Raw genomic sequence first — 22,209 nt, forward strand, 5'->3', positions numbered from 1 at the left:
CTCCGCCACTCTTTTTAATCGCCAAGTTTTTTTACACAATGTTTGTAAGGAGCTGCAACCATTACACAATGTTCCACATGACATCTTAAGTTACCATCCTATTCCCTGGAAATTCGACCTCCAATTGTTTAAAGCAAGAGTATATTCCTCCCTCAAAGGCCGGCAACGCACCCACTTAAAATGGGTCCGTGGGCTGCGATAACTGCCCTTTTTCTGCGTCCCGTAAGCACGTTTGCATATAAACAAAAAATAACAGACGTGGTAACACACGCCAAAAAGTTAAAGTGGAAATGGGCCGGCCTGATGATAGATTGGGTCAAAAATAGTTGGAAAAGTTTAGTGCAAGAAAAAAGATAGGACGCCAACCTAAGAAGATGAGGAAAAAGAGATAGAGGGGAAATAGAATGGTAGCGAAGATGAGAGTCAAATTGAAGAATTTGGAGACCTTCAATCCATCGGAGGTCGTGTTTATTTAAATATCATAACATAAACTTAATCTACTCGAATAATTATTCTATTTAATTTATATATAGTCCCTGTCCCTCAGGGTAAAATGTGGCGAAAAGTTTTGATATTGATAGTTTTGACATAAGAGTTTTTTTTTATGGCTCTGGAACGATTTGTGCATTAGCCAGCGTCAAGTATAGGATTTTTAATAATTCGTGCTTGTCTTTAGAAATTCGATCGTGTCCTCCATGTACGGTATAGGCACTCGCCCGGTACCGCACAACCCTCCCAAAGGCCGAGAACAAATTTAAATTAAAACTTGCCCTCGAACCGGGAATCGAACCCGGTACCCCTCACCCAGCTGCCACTTAATAAGACCGCTAGGCTATGAGGCCCCTGACATAAGATTGTATTTGATTGTTGGCGAAAAATAATGTCAAAACTGCGTGTTTACGGTCGTAGAAATTGTGATTAGAAAATATTGCGTATTTAAATCGCCTTGACACGATAAATATTTCTCTCGTATCGTTATCTTCAATGTAAACACAGATCGATAAATCCTATTTTTAATCCACCTATTTCAAGGTTTTAATATAAATAACCTTATAAAAAAGTCTTTTGTCTCTTTCTGTCATTCGAAAGAGTCGAAATAGAGACAAAGAAAAAAATTAAATTTAGAATCTTTTTATTTGCAATAAAACCTTTGTGGAACGTATTAAATTGTTCAATTTTATTTCCTTTCTTTGTTACATATTAGGTTGGGGAAAAAGTCTTTTCGCATTATAGTATGTATGAACTTGTAATAAAATCTCTTTGGCTATACTATATGTATCTGGCTGGTTTTGTTATCAAGGAAAGTTGAGATTTTAAAGAAGATAATTCCAAAATCAAATTAGGATAATGACTGTTTTTTATTTATTTTTCGTACCGTCAAGATGAGTGAATCGAATGAAGAAATTCGATACATTTTAAAATTTTACTACAAAAAAGGTCAAAATGCAACACAAGCAGCGAAATTTTTTTGCGATGTTTATGGACCTAGTGCAGTGTCTGTGAGAGTAGCACAAATTTGGTTTAAGCGTTTTCAATCCGGAAATTTTGATGTCAAAAATCCAAGTCGCTCTGGTCGCCCTATGACAGATAAAATGGATGCAATTTTTGAAAAAGTGGAGCAAGATCGGCATATCAGTAGTTACGACGTAGCTGAAGAACGGGGAATTGACCACAAAACAGTTTTGGCGCATTTGAAAAAAACTGGGTACACAAAAAAGCTCAATACTTGGGTACCTCACGAGCTCACTGTAAGACACCTAATGAACTGTGTACTCATTTTTGATTCTCTATTACGACTTAATGAAACCGAACCATTTTTGAAGAAGCTGATAACTGATGATGAAAAGTGGATCACGTACGACAAGAACGTGCGAAAAAGGTCGTGGTCAAAGGCCGGTCAGGCTACACAGACTGTGGCGAAACCCGGGATAACTCGCAACAAGGTGATGCTGTGTGTGTGGTGGGATTGGAAGGGCATTATTCATTATGAGCTGTTACCACCAGGCAGGACCATCGATTCTGAACTCCGAACTGAACTGCTAACAACTGATGAGATAAAAGCAAGAAGTTGAGAGAAAGCGGCCGGAATTAATCACCAGAAGGGGTGTGGTTTTTCATCATGATAACGCTAGACCTCACACATCTTTGGCCACTCAGCAAAAACTAAGAGAGTTTGGCTGGGAGGTGATAATGCATCCGACGTATAGTCCTGACCTTGCACCTTCAGATTTCCACCTGTTTCAGTCTCTTCAGAATTCTTTAGGAAGTGTCAGGTTATCATCACGAGAGGACTGCCAAAACCAATTATCGCGGTATTTTGATCAGAAGCCCCAAAATTTATATAGCAATGGGATCATGTCCCTACCTAAATAATGGCAAAAAGTTATCGAACAAAATGGTACCTACATACTTTAGTTAAATGTAAATAAACTATATTAAAATATGTTTTGAATTTTCTTAAAAAATGCGAAGAAACTTTTTCCCCAACCTATTATGTATGGCATTTTTGTATATCTATACAAATATTATGGACCTAGACTTTCTACTTGACGGAGATAGTCTGATTAAACGAATGTTTAACACAGATTTTAATTAGTTTAAGGGTCTGTTTCACAATGTATGGATAAAGTACCAAATAGCTATGCAACACATAAATTATTTGGAAGATAAATTGTGCTATTTGACATTCATCGGACTCATAACTTATGATGGACTTTATGTGACGAATAGCGCTATCTGACAGTCGTGAAACGCAACAAAAGTGTTTATCCTACAAATAAGTATTAAATAGCTAATTTGGAACTTATGTAGAACTTATCCGTACATTGTGAAACACTCTAAGTATATCTAAACACATAATTAGTGTCCAGTATTTGAAGCCTCCAGATGCAACCAGGTGCAACAAATGTAGCCGAGCAGGTACCCGAAATATTAAGAAGCTTCAGATCGCAACTGGAAGATTTCCCCAATAGAAGAGTAAACGTCACTCCAACAAGAGTTTAGGGGAGGGGAGATGGAGGGCCCCCACTCGCCTATGAATATATAGGAATAGAAATATATATTCTATTATATTAAGTTTCTAATATGTGAATAAAATAAAGTCCCGCACTACAAGAGTCGGGAATAGAAAAATAAACAAAAAAATTCGCTAACCGTTGTATAGACATAGATCTAACATTTATTACTAACCAAACACACACACAGAAACACACAAAATAATAATAATAATAAAAAATTGTTTAAGGAATAAGCTACATTTTAAGTGTGTGATGTGTGTGTTGTGGTTGTAACTGGGCCTGGCTCAGCATTATGCTGTGGAGCAGACGTGTTCCACAGCGCTGGTCATTCTGAGACCACAACAGTTAGTTTGCGCCTCAGCAAATAGAAAAATAATTTAATACCTATAAATACTTATTAGTAATATTTAATTATAAACATATTCACGCAAACTGTCCATCCATGTATTTATATAGAAACTATCTTGTCGGAAATGTTGTGATCAACACAATTTAAAAAATCATTTTAAAAGTCGCTTTACCATAGATATTTTTTAAATAACAAAAAATGGGCAGGAAGTTCTTTTGGTAAGTGATACCAGATAGTGCGTGCCCAGTCTTATATACACCGTTGTATATTTAATAAACACAACGTTTTTCATCATATTATTCAATCTACATACAACACTATTCCTTATATCGTCGCTGTAGATAACCTCGTATCTCCAGAGAACCAAACATTACGGGAAACGAAAAAAAAATTTTTTTCGTCAAAATATCATTATGTGTTTTTGTCTATAGTTTTGGATGGTAAAACTTATTTATTAATAACATAAATAAGTCCTTACTTCATGGTTATACCAGTTAAATGACATAAGAGTCTAAGGGTCTGTTTCACAATGTATGGATAAAGTACCAAATAGCTATGCAACATATATTATTTGGAAGATAAATTGTGCTATTGACATTCATCGGACTCATAACTTATGATGGACTTTATGTGCCGAATAGCGCTATCTGACAGTCGTGAAACGCAACAATAGTGTTTATCCAACCAATAAGTAATAAATAGCTAATTTGGAACTTATCCGTACATCGTGAAACGGACCCTAAGAATTTAAAAAAAATGTTTTTTTGTCATACGAGGCTATCATTTTACAGTGATGATATATTATTATTTAGTAAACATAACCACTCATGCATGTATAATAATAATTGTATTAATATATACTACGTTTTAAGACCTTCTGGCAATCAAGTCCTGATGTAACATATACCTTCAACAGGCATCAATCTTTTTCCTTTATATAAAAATATTATTACTTACCGCTTAATAAACTCCGTTATTATTGCAATCATCACAAAACACACACCACTTTTCGCGCCAAAGTGTCAAACGCGACTCGCGATTCGACAAAGCAGGTCGTTGAACTCTGCGTAATACTTTCGCTATTAAAATAATCGCGACAATTGCAAGGCGTGTGAGAGTGTCGATTGATGGATACTGAGTGGTGCAGTCACGCGCCGGGAACAGTGGACCATATGACCTTATCGTTTGAGATATGGAACTGACCCAACAAACGTGTTTTGTCGAAGTACAGTGTAAAGACGAAAAATTCTCTATAACGTAAAAACTTTGTGTTTTGTTTAACATAACACCCATACATTCTTTATAACGCAACAACCACTCTCTATTACGAAGAAATATTTTCATATTTAGACATCAATATACTTAAGTGTAATTGTTTTTAAGCATACAAAACTAACCTATTTCCGAAATTTCTAAGAAATACCTGAGGTCATAAACATTCTCGCCCTTATTGTTAATTGCATTAACACGTGTGCGATTATTCTTAGATTACATTGCCTGTAGGGAATTTTGGTCTCAGTTACTAAACGCACCATCGACACCTATCTATTATATATATAAACTAGCAGACCGGCCAAGCGTTGCTGTGGCTAAGGTTTTAGTTATATTACATAGTAGTAACCTATTCAAGGGAAACGGTAGGAGAACACCAGTCATGGGGACCACCATGCTTTTTTGGTGGTAATGCCATTAAATTGTAGCTTATGTAAAACGTTGGTACTTTCAACAGAGCGCCATCTGTTAGAATTGTGACTATCAAATAATAAACAAATATTTTGCAATATATTGCGGGTATAAATTGAGATGTAAGCTATCCTATCTTTTAAGTTAGATCAAACTGCACACGGTGTGCAAATTTGAATGAAATCGCTTCGGTAGTTTAGGAGTCCATAGCGGACAAACAACGCGACACGTAATTTATATATTATATTAAGATTTTTGTAATTGTTTAAATTTGGTTTCATTTCTCTACCCTCCGTATAACGAAAACTCGGACCCTTGACATTCCTTATAAAGAGGTTACACTGTACTTCTATTTTCTAAATTGTATGTGTTTTTTTAAATGGGAGCATCTACGGCCGGCGATGCACACAATAAAATGGGTGTCGCCCATTCTATATGGGTTTGGGGTAATCTATAAAAAAAGTATTGTCAAAAATTTCAGTGGTGCTGCCCTTCATTTAGGGGCCATTCAAGTATTACGTAAGCATTATATTGGGTCTTTGATTTTCTTATTTGGTGATTACGTCAACAGTAAATATTTACTTTTTTACACATATTAACCACACATTGTCTATGCTTGAATTAATGCATTTTGAGGATTCCTACCAAAAGTTAATACTTTTATGTACTATTATTTTTGAGTTGCTTACTTTTGCTAACAAGAGGAGGCGGGGTAAATTGCAGTAAATCTACTTACGTAATACTTGAACGGCCCTTTAGCGGTATAAAAACGCCCTATTTCATAAAAGTCGGTCAAGGCGTTTAGGAGGTTACAATTAGCAGGGATTTTTCATATAGGCCTACTAAAACACGAAAATTTAATAAATATTTACATGATTATACATCACGAAAGTTGGAAAATATTCCCTTTTGCGAGTGCCTGCGAATGTTTTAAAAGATACACAAATATAATCTATAGTAGAAATGTATGTCTTGAAAAGCTTTAACAGTCTTTTATCTCTGATTTATATGTAATAGTCCGGTCAATATAGCTGGGGTATAGCTAAAAAAGTTATTCGGGGTCAAAGGTCAAAATTTTAGGTTAATTTGATTTTTATCGAAAACGCTAAGTTTTATCAAAACACATAGGATCGATGGGGATTTTTAAAACTTTATTTGTAATGGTAAACCCAAGCTCTCCACCAATTTTTGGCTTCCTGGGAATTTTTGTTATCACCACTATTTTTATTACTAACTTGACCGGACTATAAACCATTTGTACGGTTCCTGGGTCATCGGGTGCTTTATATAATAGATTTTTGTTTTACTCTATATTAACCACTCGCGTATAGCAATATGAGCGAAATAATGAAATGTTAATTGCTATGTAACAAATGAATGCAATTTAACAGTCAAAGATAGTGTCTACGTCTGACTATACTCTCGGGGCGTGACTCTGACGAGGAAATCGTCACGCTTATAAGTGATCAAAATGTACAGCCAGGGCACGTAAATAGGAAACCGCCACGCTTATAAAACTAATAAAGCCTGAATGAGCAAAATGTACAGCCTAGGCTCGTACCCCATTATCTATTAAAAACTACATAAAAAAAATTATATAAAAAAAAAAAATATCGTAAAACAACAGTACTATCAAAGTACTCTTGCGCAGACGAAGTCGCGGAGCCAAGCTAGTTATACTGCGTATAATGTCATATAGTGTGTAGCGACATAATATGTTGTCTACGGCTAAAATGACTGCGATAAAGTCATACCCTAAAACTCATACATTCCGCTAAAGATATACCTATATATCTCTATATACATATATATATATTATATATCGCTTGGGACACTGATACATTGGTAAAAGAACAATCTACAATCTTTGATATATCATTTATAGGCATAACACGAAGAGATAATACAAATATTAAACCAAACAATTAAATTATAAAAACTAAACGAAAATCGATTTCAAAGTGTGAGGGAAGCTATGGATATAGCTCGTAGCGGTAGACCAACCAAATTTATAAGTATAGATCTATATTTCCACAATCGACATTGAGCTCTCTAATCTATGGCGTAGCGGCCTTTGAGGAAATAATTTCGAATTTCCTAACGCGTTGTTCACCGCACCGTGTCATGAAACTCATAGAACCTTACCAATACGTACTATTAAATAATAATCCTACAGCTAACATAAATTATATATAACAAAAAGACTAAAGATATATAGCCAAAGGTACATAATATATAAAAAAGAAGAAAAGATTCAAACATTAAAGAAAGGAAGAAATCAATAAACATGATTAAATACATTTCTATACTAATATTATAAAGAGGAAATATTTGTATGTACGTATGTTTGTAAGGAATTGGCTCAAAAAGTACTGGACCGATTTTTAAATTTCTTTCACCATTTAAATGCTACCTTAACACTGATTAATATAGGCTATTTTAATTGCAAGATTAAAATAAGGATCTCTACCAAAACTACAATAATGTGTAAAAAAATGCCTACAAAATATCTTTCATCGCATGCGCTGCGAAAACTATTGATGACAGAATAAAAAAACTTCCACATTATTAAATAAAAAATCAATATCAACAAAAAGTGTTTAAAGAATTCATGTTAATTTTTTTACGAAACAGTTAATGCGACAAAAACAGTTAAAAACATATTTTCCTCCGCATCGACGCTGTAACAAAAGAATGCTTTCTAAAGTACTTTCTGCCACGCACCACCTCTTTCTGGTACCTGTCGAGGTATTTCCGAACCGATTTTGATTAAACATGGACTGTTTCCAATGATAGAGGATGTAGGTATGTCTAGTGCACAAGCTGGCCAGGGTGACTTCGTACTGTCTGACAGTTAATGAATGTTAAGGCCGATTTACATTATCTTAGTGTTTAGGAGAGTATTTTAGTACAAGTTGAAAGGCAAGTTCTTTAGTGCTTTAGTGCGTTGCGAGTGAACGTTTACATTTCTTCCAGTAGAGTATCATTACAGTGCCACAATGAACGCGCAACGACGTCGGCAAATACGCTCTATTCTACGCAAAATACTAACTGTAGTTATGGAACAAATAGAAGACGAGATTTTATTCGAAATAAATAAACTAATTATGAGTAATAAATAAAATAGCTTCTTTTAAGGCAGTGTATGCCGAATGCCTAGCCTGTTTGTTTTTGTATAAATTGTTTTTAACGTTCCACAAACATTTGCGAACAACATATTCAGACACAAATTTGATAGTTGTATCTTCCGACCATTTAGCCATCTTTAAAAATCACAAAACACGCACGCGTTTCACGGCACTTGTGCACTCTCCTAAAGATTTTACTAAATTACGTGTTTACACACAACGAGGGAAGATCTCGGGGGTTGCGCGGGCGCGGGAGGGGTATCACTTGAAACGAAAATAAAAAGCGATTCTATTTTGATTCAACTTGAAAGTCAAGTAGAACCTTACTAAAGCAAGTAGCGTTTACATGTTTCAACTAAAGTACTATCCTAAAGCACTCTCCTAAACACTAAGATAATGTAAATCGGCCTTTACAGATAAGATGAACTTATTAGTTCACTACTTTATTAAGAAATTAACACAAAAATACGCTCGCAAATATTTGACAACCAATATATATGTCCTTACGTTATTATTTTAAGTAGGTACGCTATTAACCGAATATTGTGGATATATATTTATTATATTAAATACTTTCTTTAAATTGAGGGGAGAGTTAGCAGTGTTGGCCTAGTCACTAGTGGCTTCAGCGTGCAACTCTCATTCCTGAGATTGTAGGTTCGAACTATACACCTACGGTATTTCTTTCTATGTGCGCATTTAATATAATATGCTCGAAGGAAACCGGCTTGCCTTAGACCCAAAAAGTCGATGACGTGTGTCAGGCACAGGAAGCTGATCACCTAATTGCCTATAAGATTGACAAATTCATGAAACTGATACAGAAATCTGAGGCCCAGACCAGAAAAGGTTGTAGCACCACTGATTTATTTTTATTTATGATTTTAATTTGAGCGGTAAGTTTGCCGTATCGACGGAATGAACATTCAATGTTTGACTGTTACGAAATCGTGAACATTTTTTATAGGATTTTTTGTCAATTTACCAATGTTTTTATTAGTTATTCTGCTATAATTGGACACAAACCAATAAAAAACAATGTAATATTGGTCTAGCCATTCTTGAGTTATAACTGTTCGAACTATCGCGACTTTTATATTCAGTGAAAACTCTTTATAACGTCATTCGTTATAAGGATAAAGTACTATTACGTAAAAATAGTTACATTTGTTTGGTTTTACTCAACACCCATACATTACATACATTAAGTCACTCTTTATAATGCAACACTCATTCTCTATAACGAAGAAACATTTGCATATTTATATCAACAACATACTAGAGTCTCAGTTACTAAACGCACTACCGTCACCTATCATGTATTATCAGTCGTAAAAAAACTTTGAAACTGTCAAGATGGCCAGTAAAAGAAAAGCTAAAAATATGTTTTATATGTGTTTAGAATAATTTACCTATTGATAGTAATAAAATTAGAAATTATTGTAGGTAATTGGTTAAATTTGTTTTTTTTTTACTCTCCGCTCCCTATAATGAAATCTCTCTATAACGAAAAAAAATGCTCGGTCCCTTGAAATTTGTTATAAAGAGTTTACAATGTATTAAAATAAATCTATAATCCTAGAAATTACGGGACAAAATAACAAAATTAAAATGAAATATCACATCCGCTGTCAAACTTATAACTAAATTTTTGACCTCAATTGAAAATATGATTTCAGTTTACACGAAGGCGATTTCACAACTTTCTATTATACCATTGTATTAGTTTACGCGGAAACGTGACGTCAGTGTCGCGATTGTCAAATGTCATTCTAGTTTTTTTTTATCGCTTTCCGGCGAGGCTGACGTTTTTAGACCTAACTCTAACTGAAATTTTGCTAAGTTATAGATCCGCGGCATTTTGTATGTCTTTTTATATTCAATAATAAGAATTCGAATGAAAGTAAAAAAATGTGTTTATTTCAAAATATTTTTTTTTAGTTTTCAAAATTCACCCCTTATTATTTATTATCTGTTTAATTTATGTTATCTGAATGTATATGCACCAAATATGTAATGCAAGTGGTGATAAATACATAAATAAATTTTAATGTTAGGAAAAATTATTAATAATTTGGTCCAAAGAAGTCAGAAACATTTTGTGTTATTAACTTGAATATAAAATTTATTAATGAAGCCTAGTCACATTATAAAAACGAATCTTAGATTAAACCAAGACTTTATATTCGAAAAATCTCTTTTTTTATCTCTTATATATTATACTCTTTCCACTAACACACTATATACATATTGACACAAAGTGAACATTAAGTAGCTGTATAAATGCGGTCGCAAAAGTAACAGATTCGAATGCGCCTGCGAAGTTTTTTGGACTCTAATGAATGGTGGATAATGGCGTGACATAATTAACTTTGTTCTTTTTTAAAAAAAATTTTTTTTTTTTTTTATAAAACAGGGGGCAAACGGGCAGGAGGCTCACCTGATGTTAAGTGATACCGCCGCCCATGGACACTCTCAATGCCAGAGGGCTCGCAAATGCGTTGCCGGCCTTTCAGGAATCGGTACGCTCTTTTCTTGAAGGAAATTGAACTTCTTTTAATAAAAATAATAATTTAAGAAAAGACAGAGAGCTATTGAGACCGATTTAGAGAGAGTGAGAAAGGGAGATCGAGAAAAAATACACGCTATTGGTTAATGTATTCGTTTAGTAGTTACATATTAGAACTTTAGATGGCAATTCTGTCGCATAACGTCTTGTGCAGTAAACAGTGTGAATATAGATATACAAATACATGGAGTGATCATATACTGGTACATAATCATATATTGGAGCTTTTACCTTTGTTATAATTAATTTACAAAGAAGTTTCACTTCTGACATGTGTACTTTGTACGCACGCATTTTTTTTCTCATGTAAGTGAGATCTCCAGTTTTACCTTAAATATTGGTTGTTTGTAAAGTGGGTTTACGATCGAGATGTTTACGTGATAACGTCTTATTGGTGATATAAGTTTTTGGGAAGTAAGGAATTAATGAAGATAACAATTTTTTCAAATTTTGAATTACATCTATCGTTTTATTCACACTTTTGATGATAAATTTCGGGTGTAAAATGACAAGTGTACTTATTCGACTATGATATACATTTTTCTTCATACATTCACGGAATGACTGGCAGCGCTCGAGATGAGACGGGAGATCGGTCCGTCTCTCTCTCGTTATACCTGCGATCGCGCTCGTGAGGTTTTGGTGTGACACAAGTTTCTGAACATGTCACCCGACTAAAACGATTTTAAAGACGTTATCACGTCAAAACGATTTAACTAAACATACTATGTTTTGTATATATTTCAGGACGAACATACAATGACCTAAACCAGTATCCGGTGTTCCCATGGGTGCTGACCAACTATGAGAGCGAGGAGCTGGATCTGAGCCAACCCTCAAACTACCGGGACTTGTCTAAGGTAAAATTTTGGCATATTCTAGGAGAATGTTTTGTCACGTTTTTGCATTTGTCGAGTGATACTAGAGTGACAAGGATGGTTTATATATAGAAGAAGCGTTTTAAGGATCCGCAAATCGTTTGTGGCGACATCTATAATCTGCCGCCTGAATCAATATGGGACAATATAATATAACAATAGACTTTGCATGCAAATGTCATATTAATTTGTATGTCATATAATAAGAACATTAACATAATATCATGATGAGTTCAGTTGTTTATTATTTTTGTCAAAGCTAAATACATATAATTAGTATAGAATTTTCGTTATAATTGTCTAATAAATATGATTATGATGAAAATGATTTGTTTACGTGTTTACAAGCGACGCCATCTTGTCTGGAGAAGATTTTTGGCGGGCTCTTTATGATTTAAATTTGAATTTTAACGTCACTCAACAAAATTAAAATTATCAATTTGTGAAGGTCTTATAAATGTATTTTTTTTAAATGTTTTTTTAAATCGTAAACATGCTTTGTTTCACGTTCGTCACATCAACTCCAATGCAAAAAGGAGTATTAGAAATATCAATAGCGCTTAATCACCCTCACTTTTACACAATCACACAACAGCCGAATTTTGTATTACGTATTTTTTTTATGGCTCTGGCACGATTTGTGCATTAGCCAGCGTCAAGTAAAGGATTTTTTATAATTCGTGCTAGTCTTTAGAAATTCGACCGTGTCCTACATGTGCGGTTATAGGCACTCTCGCCCGGTACCGGACAACCCTCCCAAAGGCCGAGAACAAATTTAAATTAAATTAAAACTTGCCCCCGAACCGGGAATCGAACCCGGTACCCCTCGCCTAACTGCCACTTAATAAGACCGCTAGGCTATGAAGCCCCCTATTACGTATTTCATAATTTTTATTAATTTTTTTTTTCGTAAATGTTTAAACCTTTTTGTATATATTCCATCTTTTTATATGTTTAGTGTAATTGTTTTATGTTGTATATAATTTATGTTAGCTATTACGAATATAGTAGTAGTTCCAGATCCACGGGATAACATATAACTATATTCCAGCCAATCGGCGCTCTCAATCCGAGTCGTAGAGCCTACTTCGAAGAACGCTACAACACTTGGGAACACGAATCGACGCCGCCGTTCCACTATGGGACCCATTACTCAACAGCTGCGTTTGTACTCAACTGGCTTGTTAGAATTGTAAGTACAATTCCTTATTATAAACTCTTTTTAAGGTACTCTTTCGTTTTTGGCTTGCGTCTCTGGCCCATTCTATAAAAAAGTGGGTCCAAAGTTCACATGTCAGAAGTGAAACTTCTTTGGCAAACTAATTTTTAAGTCTTGTTCATATTTATACAAATCTAAAAATTTTGATTTCCGAGACTTGGAGGGAAGGAAAAAGTAAGATATGTTAGGAATTTAATTGTCATTAAAATATTAAAAGTGTCGGAAATTAATACAAATAATAAAAAAAAAATTGTATATTTATTTCTTCAATAGTAAAAACACGAGGCATTTTAATTTACAATTCGTTATTTGAGATTTCAATAAATTATTTTGCGTAAAATATAAAATACTAATATTTCATATATTCTCTTTACGAAATTTTAATTTTAAAAATAGAATTTCTATAAGGTAATTCGCCCATCTCTCTCTCTCAACTGGTCTCAAAGGTTCTCACCCGTTTCTTCGACAAAAACGCTGCACATCTTCGTGACGTTCCGTAAAACTTTACCCTCATGCGCCTAAAGAAGTTACACTTCAAAAACTAATTACAAAAAACTGGACAGTGATAAAAAAACCTTGCAGACGACATATTTTTCATTTCAAAGGAAATTATCATTTCAAAGTCTGACAATCAGACATTTTAACAGAGTTGGTCATTGTTTTAATCGCATAATTAATACTCAGAGGCGAGTAAATAGGTCACTTAATGACAATAATTATATGATAAGCCAGCGAAAATGCCGGAAAAGAGGTATTATATTGTTACTGTGCTCAAGAAATTGTTGCGAGGAGGAAATTCGTTCGTGTTAAATATTCAATTATATTTGTAAAAACTTAGTATTCATTTTGAAGAACAAAATAGATTAGATTTTGGCTAGACTTTGGTCTAGCCAAAATCAGGTGATGGGGCGTGGTTAAACCCAGAAAATTTTACACCCCAATCATAATTAGGTCAAGACTCAAAGGAATGTATAGGACGGACACAAAAGTATCTCTACATATGTTTCTGGGTTTTAAAGTACCAGGGACACATGATTGTGTGATAATCTTCGATACCGGCATACCGGTAGTCTTTCCTAGCATTCCAATAATGTATACGTTACTAGGAAGTTATAACAAGTTTAGTATTTATAAATATAGCGGTAGGTTTCATCTAGTCTAGTGGGCTGATCAATACGAAATTCATACAAATAATGTTTGATGCGTTATAATTCCCTGGTATATTTTTTACTACAATACTACGTTACCAGGAACTTGAGATTCAAGTTACCCTAGTTTGGTAATTAATAAAGATTTACAAATAATATTTAGGTGGGCTGAAAAGTTCTTAGGCTAACATAGATTTGTTTATATAGAATTTCAAGAAAATAGGTTTTAGTTTCTGTCCAGCAAGCATTCTCTGAGCGCAACAGTCGATGGGGGCTTAATCTGGAGAATATGGTAGAATAAATTCGCATTTTTTACGATTAAGCTTCAACCTCAGAATCATATTATTGGGACGCAGAAATGTGTCTATTACCTTAACGGCATCTAAAAAATCATTAATAAATAATGTATATTTATTTATTTTAATTTTATATTACCAGGAACCCATGACTACAATGTTCCTAGCACTGCATGGCGGGAAGTTCGATCATCCAAACCGGCTCTTCTCCTCTATCGCCCTATCCTGGAAGAACTGTCAACGCGATACATCCGATGTGAAGGTAGGTTCGAAGTAGTTGTGGAGTATTTCAAGACTGATGTGGAATATGCAAGAAACATATTATCTAACATCATATTTATATTGACCTAACAATTACATTTTATTTTAATTGGCGCGAAACGAGCAGCGCTACAGATAACTAAAATTGTAACATGTCAACTGAACAAGCAAAAAGTAATAGAAACTCCTTGGTTCAAAATTTGTGTTTTCTTTTTTTTTTAATTTTGAAGTTCTCAGATTACTAAAATTGTAATATGTCAACTGAACAAGCAAAATGTAATAGAAACTCCTTGGATCAAAATTTGTAGAATTGTTATTTTTAAATTTTGATATTCTGTGCTTATACGTCGCTAAAGAATCGTTTTGACGTTTTTTCTATTATTTATATTAACGAGATTGAATTTAGTTCAAATAAAATCTAAATAATTATGCTACTTAAAATTATTCTTTTGTTTTAGAACTATCTTGTTTATAGTTTAATAATTGTCTATGTACCTTTATGTTAAGTAGAGATAGGGATTTTTTGCGTTCTTCTCCGCTTTCAATCAACCTTATTATCTTATTGTAATATGTATAAATGTTAATGAAAAAAAATCAATAGCGCAACCAACGTTTTAGATCTGGGCCTCAAATTTCTGTATGTGTTTCGTGTTCAATGTCTTGTCTAATAGGCAAGTAGGTGATCAGCCTTCTGTGCCACGCCGTCTTCTTTATGGCTATAACGCTCACGATTCTTCACGGTACGAGTTAAATGCCCATATAGAATGTTCTGTAGCTGGGGTTCGAAGCAACACTGCTCTGCCCTGCGATTCTGTAACTCACTTTTCGAACTCACACAGCGGTTTTCGCATCGGCGGTCGCTCTCAAATCAGTCGTGAAGCAGTCATTTTATGATTTGGCATTCTGAAAAGGTGGGAGCTTGTACTTTATTGGAACGAAGTTCCTTATCGCGCGTTGTAAAAGGGGGCTAGACGGAAAAAATTCTTACGAAAAGTTGTCACGACACTTTTTTGCTATTTGCTATTGTAATACACCGGTTCTCGTCCGATCACCGAAGTTAAGCAACGTCGGGCGAGGTCAGTACTTGGATGGGTGACCGCCTGGGAACACCTCGTGATGTTGGCTTTTTTTTTCGTTTTAAGATTGGTGTCGAGAAAATCTATCATACTGTTATGATACCAATTAACATATAAATTAATCGAAAGGAATTTCCGGGTGTCCCTTGACACCTCTAAAGTTTTTTGTTTATCAAAATGCCAAATCATAAAATGCTTCACGACTGATTTGAGAGCGACCGCCGATGCGAAAACCGCTGTGTGAGTTCGAAAAGTGAGTTACAGAATCGCAGGGCAGCACTTCCATGAATACAAATTATACCTAAACGTGTCACCTGTATTATTATTTAGTTCGTGAGAATTTTTGATTTCTATCAACGGATGTCAACGCTTCAAAAGATTGGTTTTTTATTAAATTATAATTGACGAAAATTTCGGTTTTTGCTCAAAATACGTCCGCTATTTTTTGGCAAATTACACTAACGACTGGGTAAGGAAGGTATACTCTTGGTATATTATTTATGCTTTTAAATAAGGCCTGTAGCGGTAAAGGCCCTTAAGGCCAACAGCGAGATCCATAAAAAAGCGACTTTTAGTGGTAAGACTGGTTGAAGATCCTCTTTTTTTTTTTTAAAGACAATTCACACCAATTGACCTAGTCCCATGCTAAGCTGGTGAAACTTGTATTATGGGTACTAGGCAACGGATATACATACATATTATAGATAGATAGACATATTAATACATATTTAAACACCCAAGACCTAAGCACAACACCAAATGCTCATCACATCGATATTCGTCTCAGCCGGGGATCGAACCCGGGACCCATGAATTCGCAGTCAGGGGTACTAACCACTAGACCAATGAGTCGTCTGTTTAAACTCAAACTCAAAATAACTATATGCATATCGATAACCAAGTACACTTATGAACGTTAGAAAAGAAGTTAAATTGATTCTAAATTAACATTTTCTGCCAGTTCGCAAGTCAAGGGCGTAGAACGGAAGAGAAGAACTGGCAAGAAACTCTCCGCCACCCTTTTTAATCGCCAAGTTTTGAGTCATACAAATTGTTTGAACTGGAGCAAATGAATCACAAGAATTAGGATTATTTAAATAATCGTCAAAATCGGCTCATTGGTCTAGTGGTTAGTACCCCTGACTGCGAATCCATGGGTCCCGGGTTCGATCCCCGGCTGAGACAAACATCGATGTGATGAGCATTTGGTGTTGTGCTTAGGTCTTGGGTGTTTAAATATGTATTTATATGTATATCTATCTATAATATGTATGTATATCCGTTGCCTAGTACCCATAACACAAGCTTCACCAGCTTAGCATGGGACTAGGTCAATTGGTGTGAATTGTCCAATCCAATCAATTAATTTATTCAGTGATGATACTCTAATTTTGCTAGGTAATTTCCTGAAGAGAAGAGTTACCCGAGAGTATAGACGAAGGCACTCTCTTCAACTGTTACATTGCATTCATTCGTTACATAGCAATTAACATTTCATTATTTCGCTTATATTCTATTGTTCGCGGGTAAAACAGAGTAAAACTAATTTTTTGTATTATTTAAAACACTCCGATGACCCAGGTACAACTTTGAAGAAATTTATATAAATACTAGCAGACTCGGCCAAGCGTTGCTGTGTCTAAGGTTTTTGTTATATTACATAGTAGTAAACTATTCAAAGGAAACGGCAGGAAAGCAGCCATGGGGATCACCAACGACCTCTAAATTTCACCAGCATCATCTTGATGGTTGGAGGTCTTCCATAGTCCGTTTCACAAGGCATTTTCTTTTGCGAACTAGCGAACTGTGGAATCGGCTCCCGGGGGGGGGGGGGGGGGGGGTCTTCCCTCAGAGATACGACCTCCAAATGTTCAAAAAGCGAGTCTACTCCTCCCTCAAAGGCCGGCAACGCACCCACTAAAAATGGGTGTCTATGGGCTGCGTGGACTGCCCTTTTTGGTCGTCCCGCAAGCTCGTTTGCCCCCCTATTATATAAAAAAAAAGGCTTTTTTGGTGGCTATGCCATTAAATTGTAGCTTATGTGAAAAGTTAGTACTTTCAACACAGCGCTGATCTCTGAGATCTGTTAGAATTGTGTCAAATAATAAACAAATAATTTGCAATAAAATTACATTGCGGGTATAAATTGAGATGTAAGCTATCCTATCTTTTAAGTTGGATCAAACTGCACACGGTGTGCAAATTTGATTGATATCGGTTCGGTAGTTTAGGAGTCCATCGCGGACAAACAACGTGACACGTAATTTATATATATTAAGATAAATCAAAATTCCTCAACAGGAGCTGATACCAGAGCTCTTCTTCCTGCCTGAGATGTTGGTGAACAGCTCTGGATGTGACCTCCAACTGCCTGATAGTCCCTCTGGCGATGTCCAGCTGCCACCATGGGCGTCTTCACCGGAGGAGTTCGTTAGAGTCAATCGTATGGCGCTGGAGTCGGAATTTGTCTCTTGCCAATTGCACCAATGGATTGACCTTATTTTCGGATATAAGCAACGAGGTAATTATGTTTTCTGGACGTCAAAAATGTAGTTGACACAATTCTTGCTAATTATTTTTTTTAAGTTATACTTCTTTAGGCGCGTTATGAAAAATTTATGAGATTCTACGATGCGCGCGCACCGTGACACAAAATTAACAGAATGAAGTTGCCCACTAACGAATTCTTTTTAAACAAGCCCGGCGCCGAGCGTGCGCGAGCGAGATGGGATTAAGACAATCTACAAGTAAAAAGAAAAATAATATGCGTGAAGTTAGCAGCAATGCCAAGAATTTTGAATGACCATAATGACCTTAGTAGTACCTTTTAAACAAATAAAGGAGTTTTAATTATTTTTTCAAAGAAACTTAGTCAAAAGGTTATGAAACAAACCTAGGTATTAAATTGAATGAATAATATAATAAAATAATAAATAATAATAATTATTAATATTAATTAATAATTGAATAATATATTAACGTTAAATATTTATTATTAATTATTTAATATTTAAAAAAAAAATAAAGAAAGCCAATGAAGTATAACTCCTTACGTGCGTACATAAGTACACGCACCCTTATTTTAAACACAGCCTACAGATAACATAAATTATATTTTACCAAGCCAAATATCAAATATATAATATACAAAAAGGTTTCTGATATTACCATATTTATTTTAAAACATATTTAGATTAAAAATCAATTTGTTCCTATTGAAAGCAAATGGATGTAGTACTGCAGAAATGTTTAGGAAATTTATAACCGGAAAGCTAACGCGGGTAAAAGTCTAGTCAATATCTGTCTATATGGAGAATTTTGCACATGTTCGCAGTGCAATCATTCCGCCCATGAGCACGTTAATAGCTAAGATTTTACGTCTCATGCTATATGATGGGCCAAACACGTGAGCGTCTTTACATCCATTAAATTATTGAAAATTGTTGCATGGTATCTATTAAGTAACGTCAAGATCTAAATAGTTTTATAATAAGTTTCGATATTTATTAGTAATCATAACAATCTGTATTTACAATTTTCTCAACCTAAATAGTAATAAATAGAATATTAAAACAAATTTTAAAAGTTTGGTCATCAGCATTTCCTCGCTATATTGCGATCATTGTTGAGCGAGGAAAGCTCTGGAAGTTACCAGTACTGTCAGGCGCCAACTTAAATCTTTAATTAGCGCCTGCGCACTTGAACCCCAAAGCCCAAGAGTCGCTACCGGCTACTCCAAAGGGAAAATCGAAGCTATAAGTCCAAAATAATATTTATTAATTAAAGAATTCGCTATAACTCCAGAACGCACGAACCGATTTCCACGGTTTTGCATTCGTTGGAAAGGTCTCGGGCTCCGTGAGGTGTATAGCAAAATTCAGGAAAATTCAACAGAAAAACGGGATCACCAAACGAAATGTTACATAAAACGAAGCCATCTGGTGGCGAAACGGAGTTCGCCGAGTTTGCTAGTTAATTATATTTATTAATTTTATTTATTTAAGAATGAAGCCTTTTAACAAATTATGAATAAGTTTTGAATTCAGATAATGCAATGAAATAGATCAGTCTTTTGCAATAGTTCAAAGACGCGCTATATGGGTCTTCCCTGATTAAATTTGTACGCGCTCCTGGCACTACTATTGCGAGCGCTTACCACGCCGAGTGTGATTATTTGGCATTCGCTGCCCCCGTGTTCTCCGCCGCTAGTAGGTTATGAGGGTTGATTGGGGAAGATAAAAAATACGGCCTTTTCTTAAAAAACTTTCGGTTTGTTATTTGGCTGTTCATGCCATGGCAGCTATAGAAAGTACGAGTCGACCTAAAAAGACTCCTTTTTAGTGGGTATCAATTATCATTTTCTGGGTCACTCATATCTGAGTATAATGGTCTGATCTGGCGTGATTAATTCTCCTGCACCAATTTCGCTGACGAACGTCCATGCTGCTATTCCCTTAGGTGTTGCCAAGGGGGAGCATTAATAATAATAAATCTTTTGCAAGAAAATAATAATATTAAAAAAAATCGTTTAATTGCAAATAAGGTACATTAAGATCTTTCTTTTGACAATAAACTTAATGCTATCTATTATTGTGAGAGACTGGTGCTTGAAAAAGGTTGGGAAAACCTGTTACTACAAGTCACCAGTCCCTCTTGGACATAGCGGCATAAAGTATTGTTAATACAAGTTTTAAAAACGTACAATAAATAATTTATAATAAAAAAATATATATAAAAAAAATAGAAAAAAGTTAACAAAAACAAAAGTCTAGTTTATGTGTGTGTGCGTATGTGCATTTGTGAGTGTATGTGTGTGTGAGTGTGGTAATTGAAATGGTGAAATGGTACATTTATATCGATCAATTACAAAAATCCGCTCAAAAACACAAAAAATAAGCATGCAAATGTCACATTAATTTTCATTAAGTCATAATAATAAGTCAAGCTATTTAATTAACTTGACTTAAAGACTTAAAGCACCTTGACTTTAAAAATGTAATCATTGTGTGACTTAAGTACGACATGTTGTCAATCTAAGTAAATGTACATTATTTCAGGGCCTGAAGCCGTACGCGCAACCAACGTGTTCTACTACCTAACATACGAAGGTGGCGTTCGACTTGACCAAATCCCAGAGGGCGTCACACGCGCAGCAGTTGAAGAGCAAATACGAAGCTTCGGACAGACTCCTGCGCAGCTTCTAAGCGAGCCCCACCCACCGCGCGCGTCCCCCCTTCATCTAGCACCGCTGATGTTCTCAGCTCCTCCTGACGATGTGTGCTTGCGACTGAAACTCCCGTCGAACGCTGCTGTTGTCCATGTCTCGGCTAACACGTATCCTCAGCTGGCGGCTCCAGCAGCGCTGACTGTCAGCGCAGCTCGCGCCTTTGCTGCGCACCGCTGGTTGGCTGGTGGATGTGCGCATGTCGCTGCTAGGCATCAGGATTTGGCGCCTCCACATCATCCGCTAGTAATGGACCCAGTGTGGGGTAAGATTACATTTTAAACATTTATGTATATATACTTTATATGTAATAAATGTCAGGAGTACCTGTATGGTATATGTAGAGTATGTATTAGCATGCTGCACTAGATAACTAAATGTAAGGGGGAGACCTAATAACCTTATTAGGTTTTATTTTTCTTATATATATATTAGGGTAATAACCCTACGGATCCCTACAGATAAAAAAAATCAGTAGCGCTACAACCTCTTTAGGTCGTGGCCTCAGATTTCTGAATCTGTTTCATGATCATTTTTTAAATCTAGGAGGCAAGTAGGTGATCAGCCTCTAGTGCCTGGCACATGCCGTCGACTGTTTGGGTCTAAGACATGTCGGTTTCCTCACGATGTTTTCCTTCACCGTTTGAGCAAATGTGAAATGCGCACAAAGAAAGAAAGTCCATTGTTGCACAGCCGGGGATCGAACCTACTAAATTAATAAGCACGGGATGTCTGCACCAAGAGACCTAAGGCAACAGACCGAGCCTTAGTAGGATCAGAGGTTTAAGATGGTGGGATTATCTCAAATCTATCAGGCACCACGATAATTAAGGGCTTGAAGGAATCATCACTAAGAGAATAGAGGAATACAGAGCAATATTCAAATCTGATTTATTGTTATAAAACAATATCTTAAATACTACTTACACCTTACACACACTTATTCTTGTGAGCTGTTCGTGTATCGCATCTTCAGCTGTTGGAACAACCACCTGAGCTATTTCAGTGTGTTACAGAAATTAAATAATTATGAAATGTACAAAAGATAAGCGTAGCTTGCGAAGTGGAACTAAATTTTACAGGATAGGCAAGTAATTTAACGTCATTTTCCTAGCTGTTTGATCAAATGGCTGAACATCATTCAGGCGGCTAGTTGAACGGCGCTGTTTAGTAGCTAGGCTGTTGATTGAACGGCTAATTAAGCTAGTTGGCTGCGACAGATATATAGTGTACTAGCTGCCCCCGCGAACTTCGTTTCTCCTTAATGTGATTTTACTTAGCCTATTTAGTACATACCAACATGGAACATTTTGCTATGCTACCCCAGAGACTGTTCAATTTTCCAGAATAAAAACTTTTTA

At 35.5% G+C, this 22,209-nt stretch overlaps 2 protein-coding genes across 6 annotated transcripts in view; one reads left to right on the forward strand and one right to left on the reverse strand.

Moving 5' to 3' along the window:
• The window catches only part of LOC125061673 (facilitated trehalose transporter Tret1-2 homolog), a 59,111-nt gene extending 54,605 nt beyond the window's left edge, over positions 1-4,506 (reverse strand). Inside the window, exon 1 of the mRNA XM_047667204.1 lies at positions 4,324-4,506. Coding sequence (XP_047523160.1) covers positions 4,324-4,355 — 32 coding nt within the window. The 5' untranslated portion in view covers positions 4,356-4,506. The remainder of the gene's footprint in view (positions 1-4,323) is intronic.
• The window catches only part of LOC125061672 (neurobeachin), a 538,892-nt gene that overhangs the window by 512,095 nt on the left and 4,588 nt on the right, over positions 1-22,209 (forward strand). For all 5 annotated transcript variants that reach the window (XM_047667198.1, XM_047667201.1, XM_047667202.1 and 2 more), the window contains 5 exons: positions 11,494-11,606; positions 12,676-12,816; positions 14,430-14,549; positions 17,926-18,145; positions 20,682-21,113. In XM_047667198.1, the coding sequence (XP_047523154.1) occupies positions 11,494-11,606; positions 12,676-12,816; positions 14,430-14,549; positions 17,926-18,145; positions 20,682-21,113 (1,026 nt within the window). The remainder of the gene's footprint in view (positions 1-11,493; positions 11,607-12,675; positions 12,817-14,429; positions 14,550-17,925; positions 18,146-20,681; positions 21,114-22,209) is intronic.

This window comes from Pieris napi, chromosome 24 (genome assembly GCF_905475465.1).
Source record: "Pieris napi chromosome 24, ilPieNapi1.2, whole genome shotgun sequence".
In the NCBI taxonomy this organism is placed as follows: domain Eukaryota; kingdom Metazoa; phylum Arthropoda; class Insecta; order Lepidoptera; family Pieridae; genus Pieris; species Pieris napi.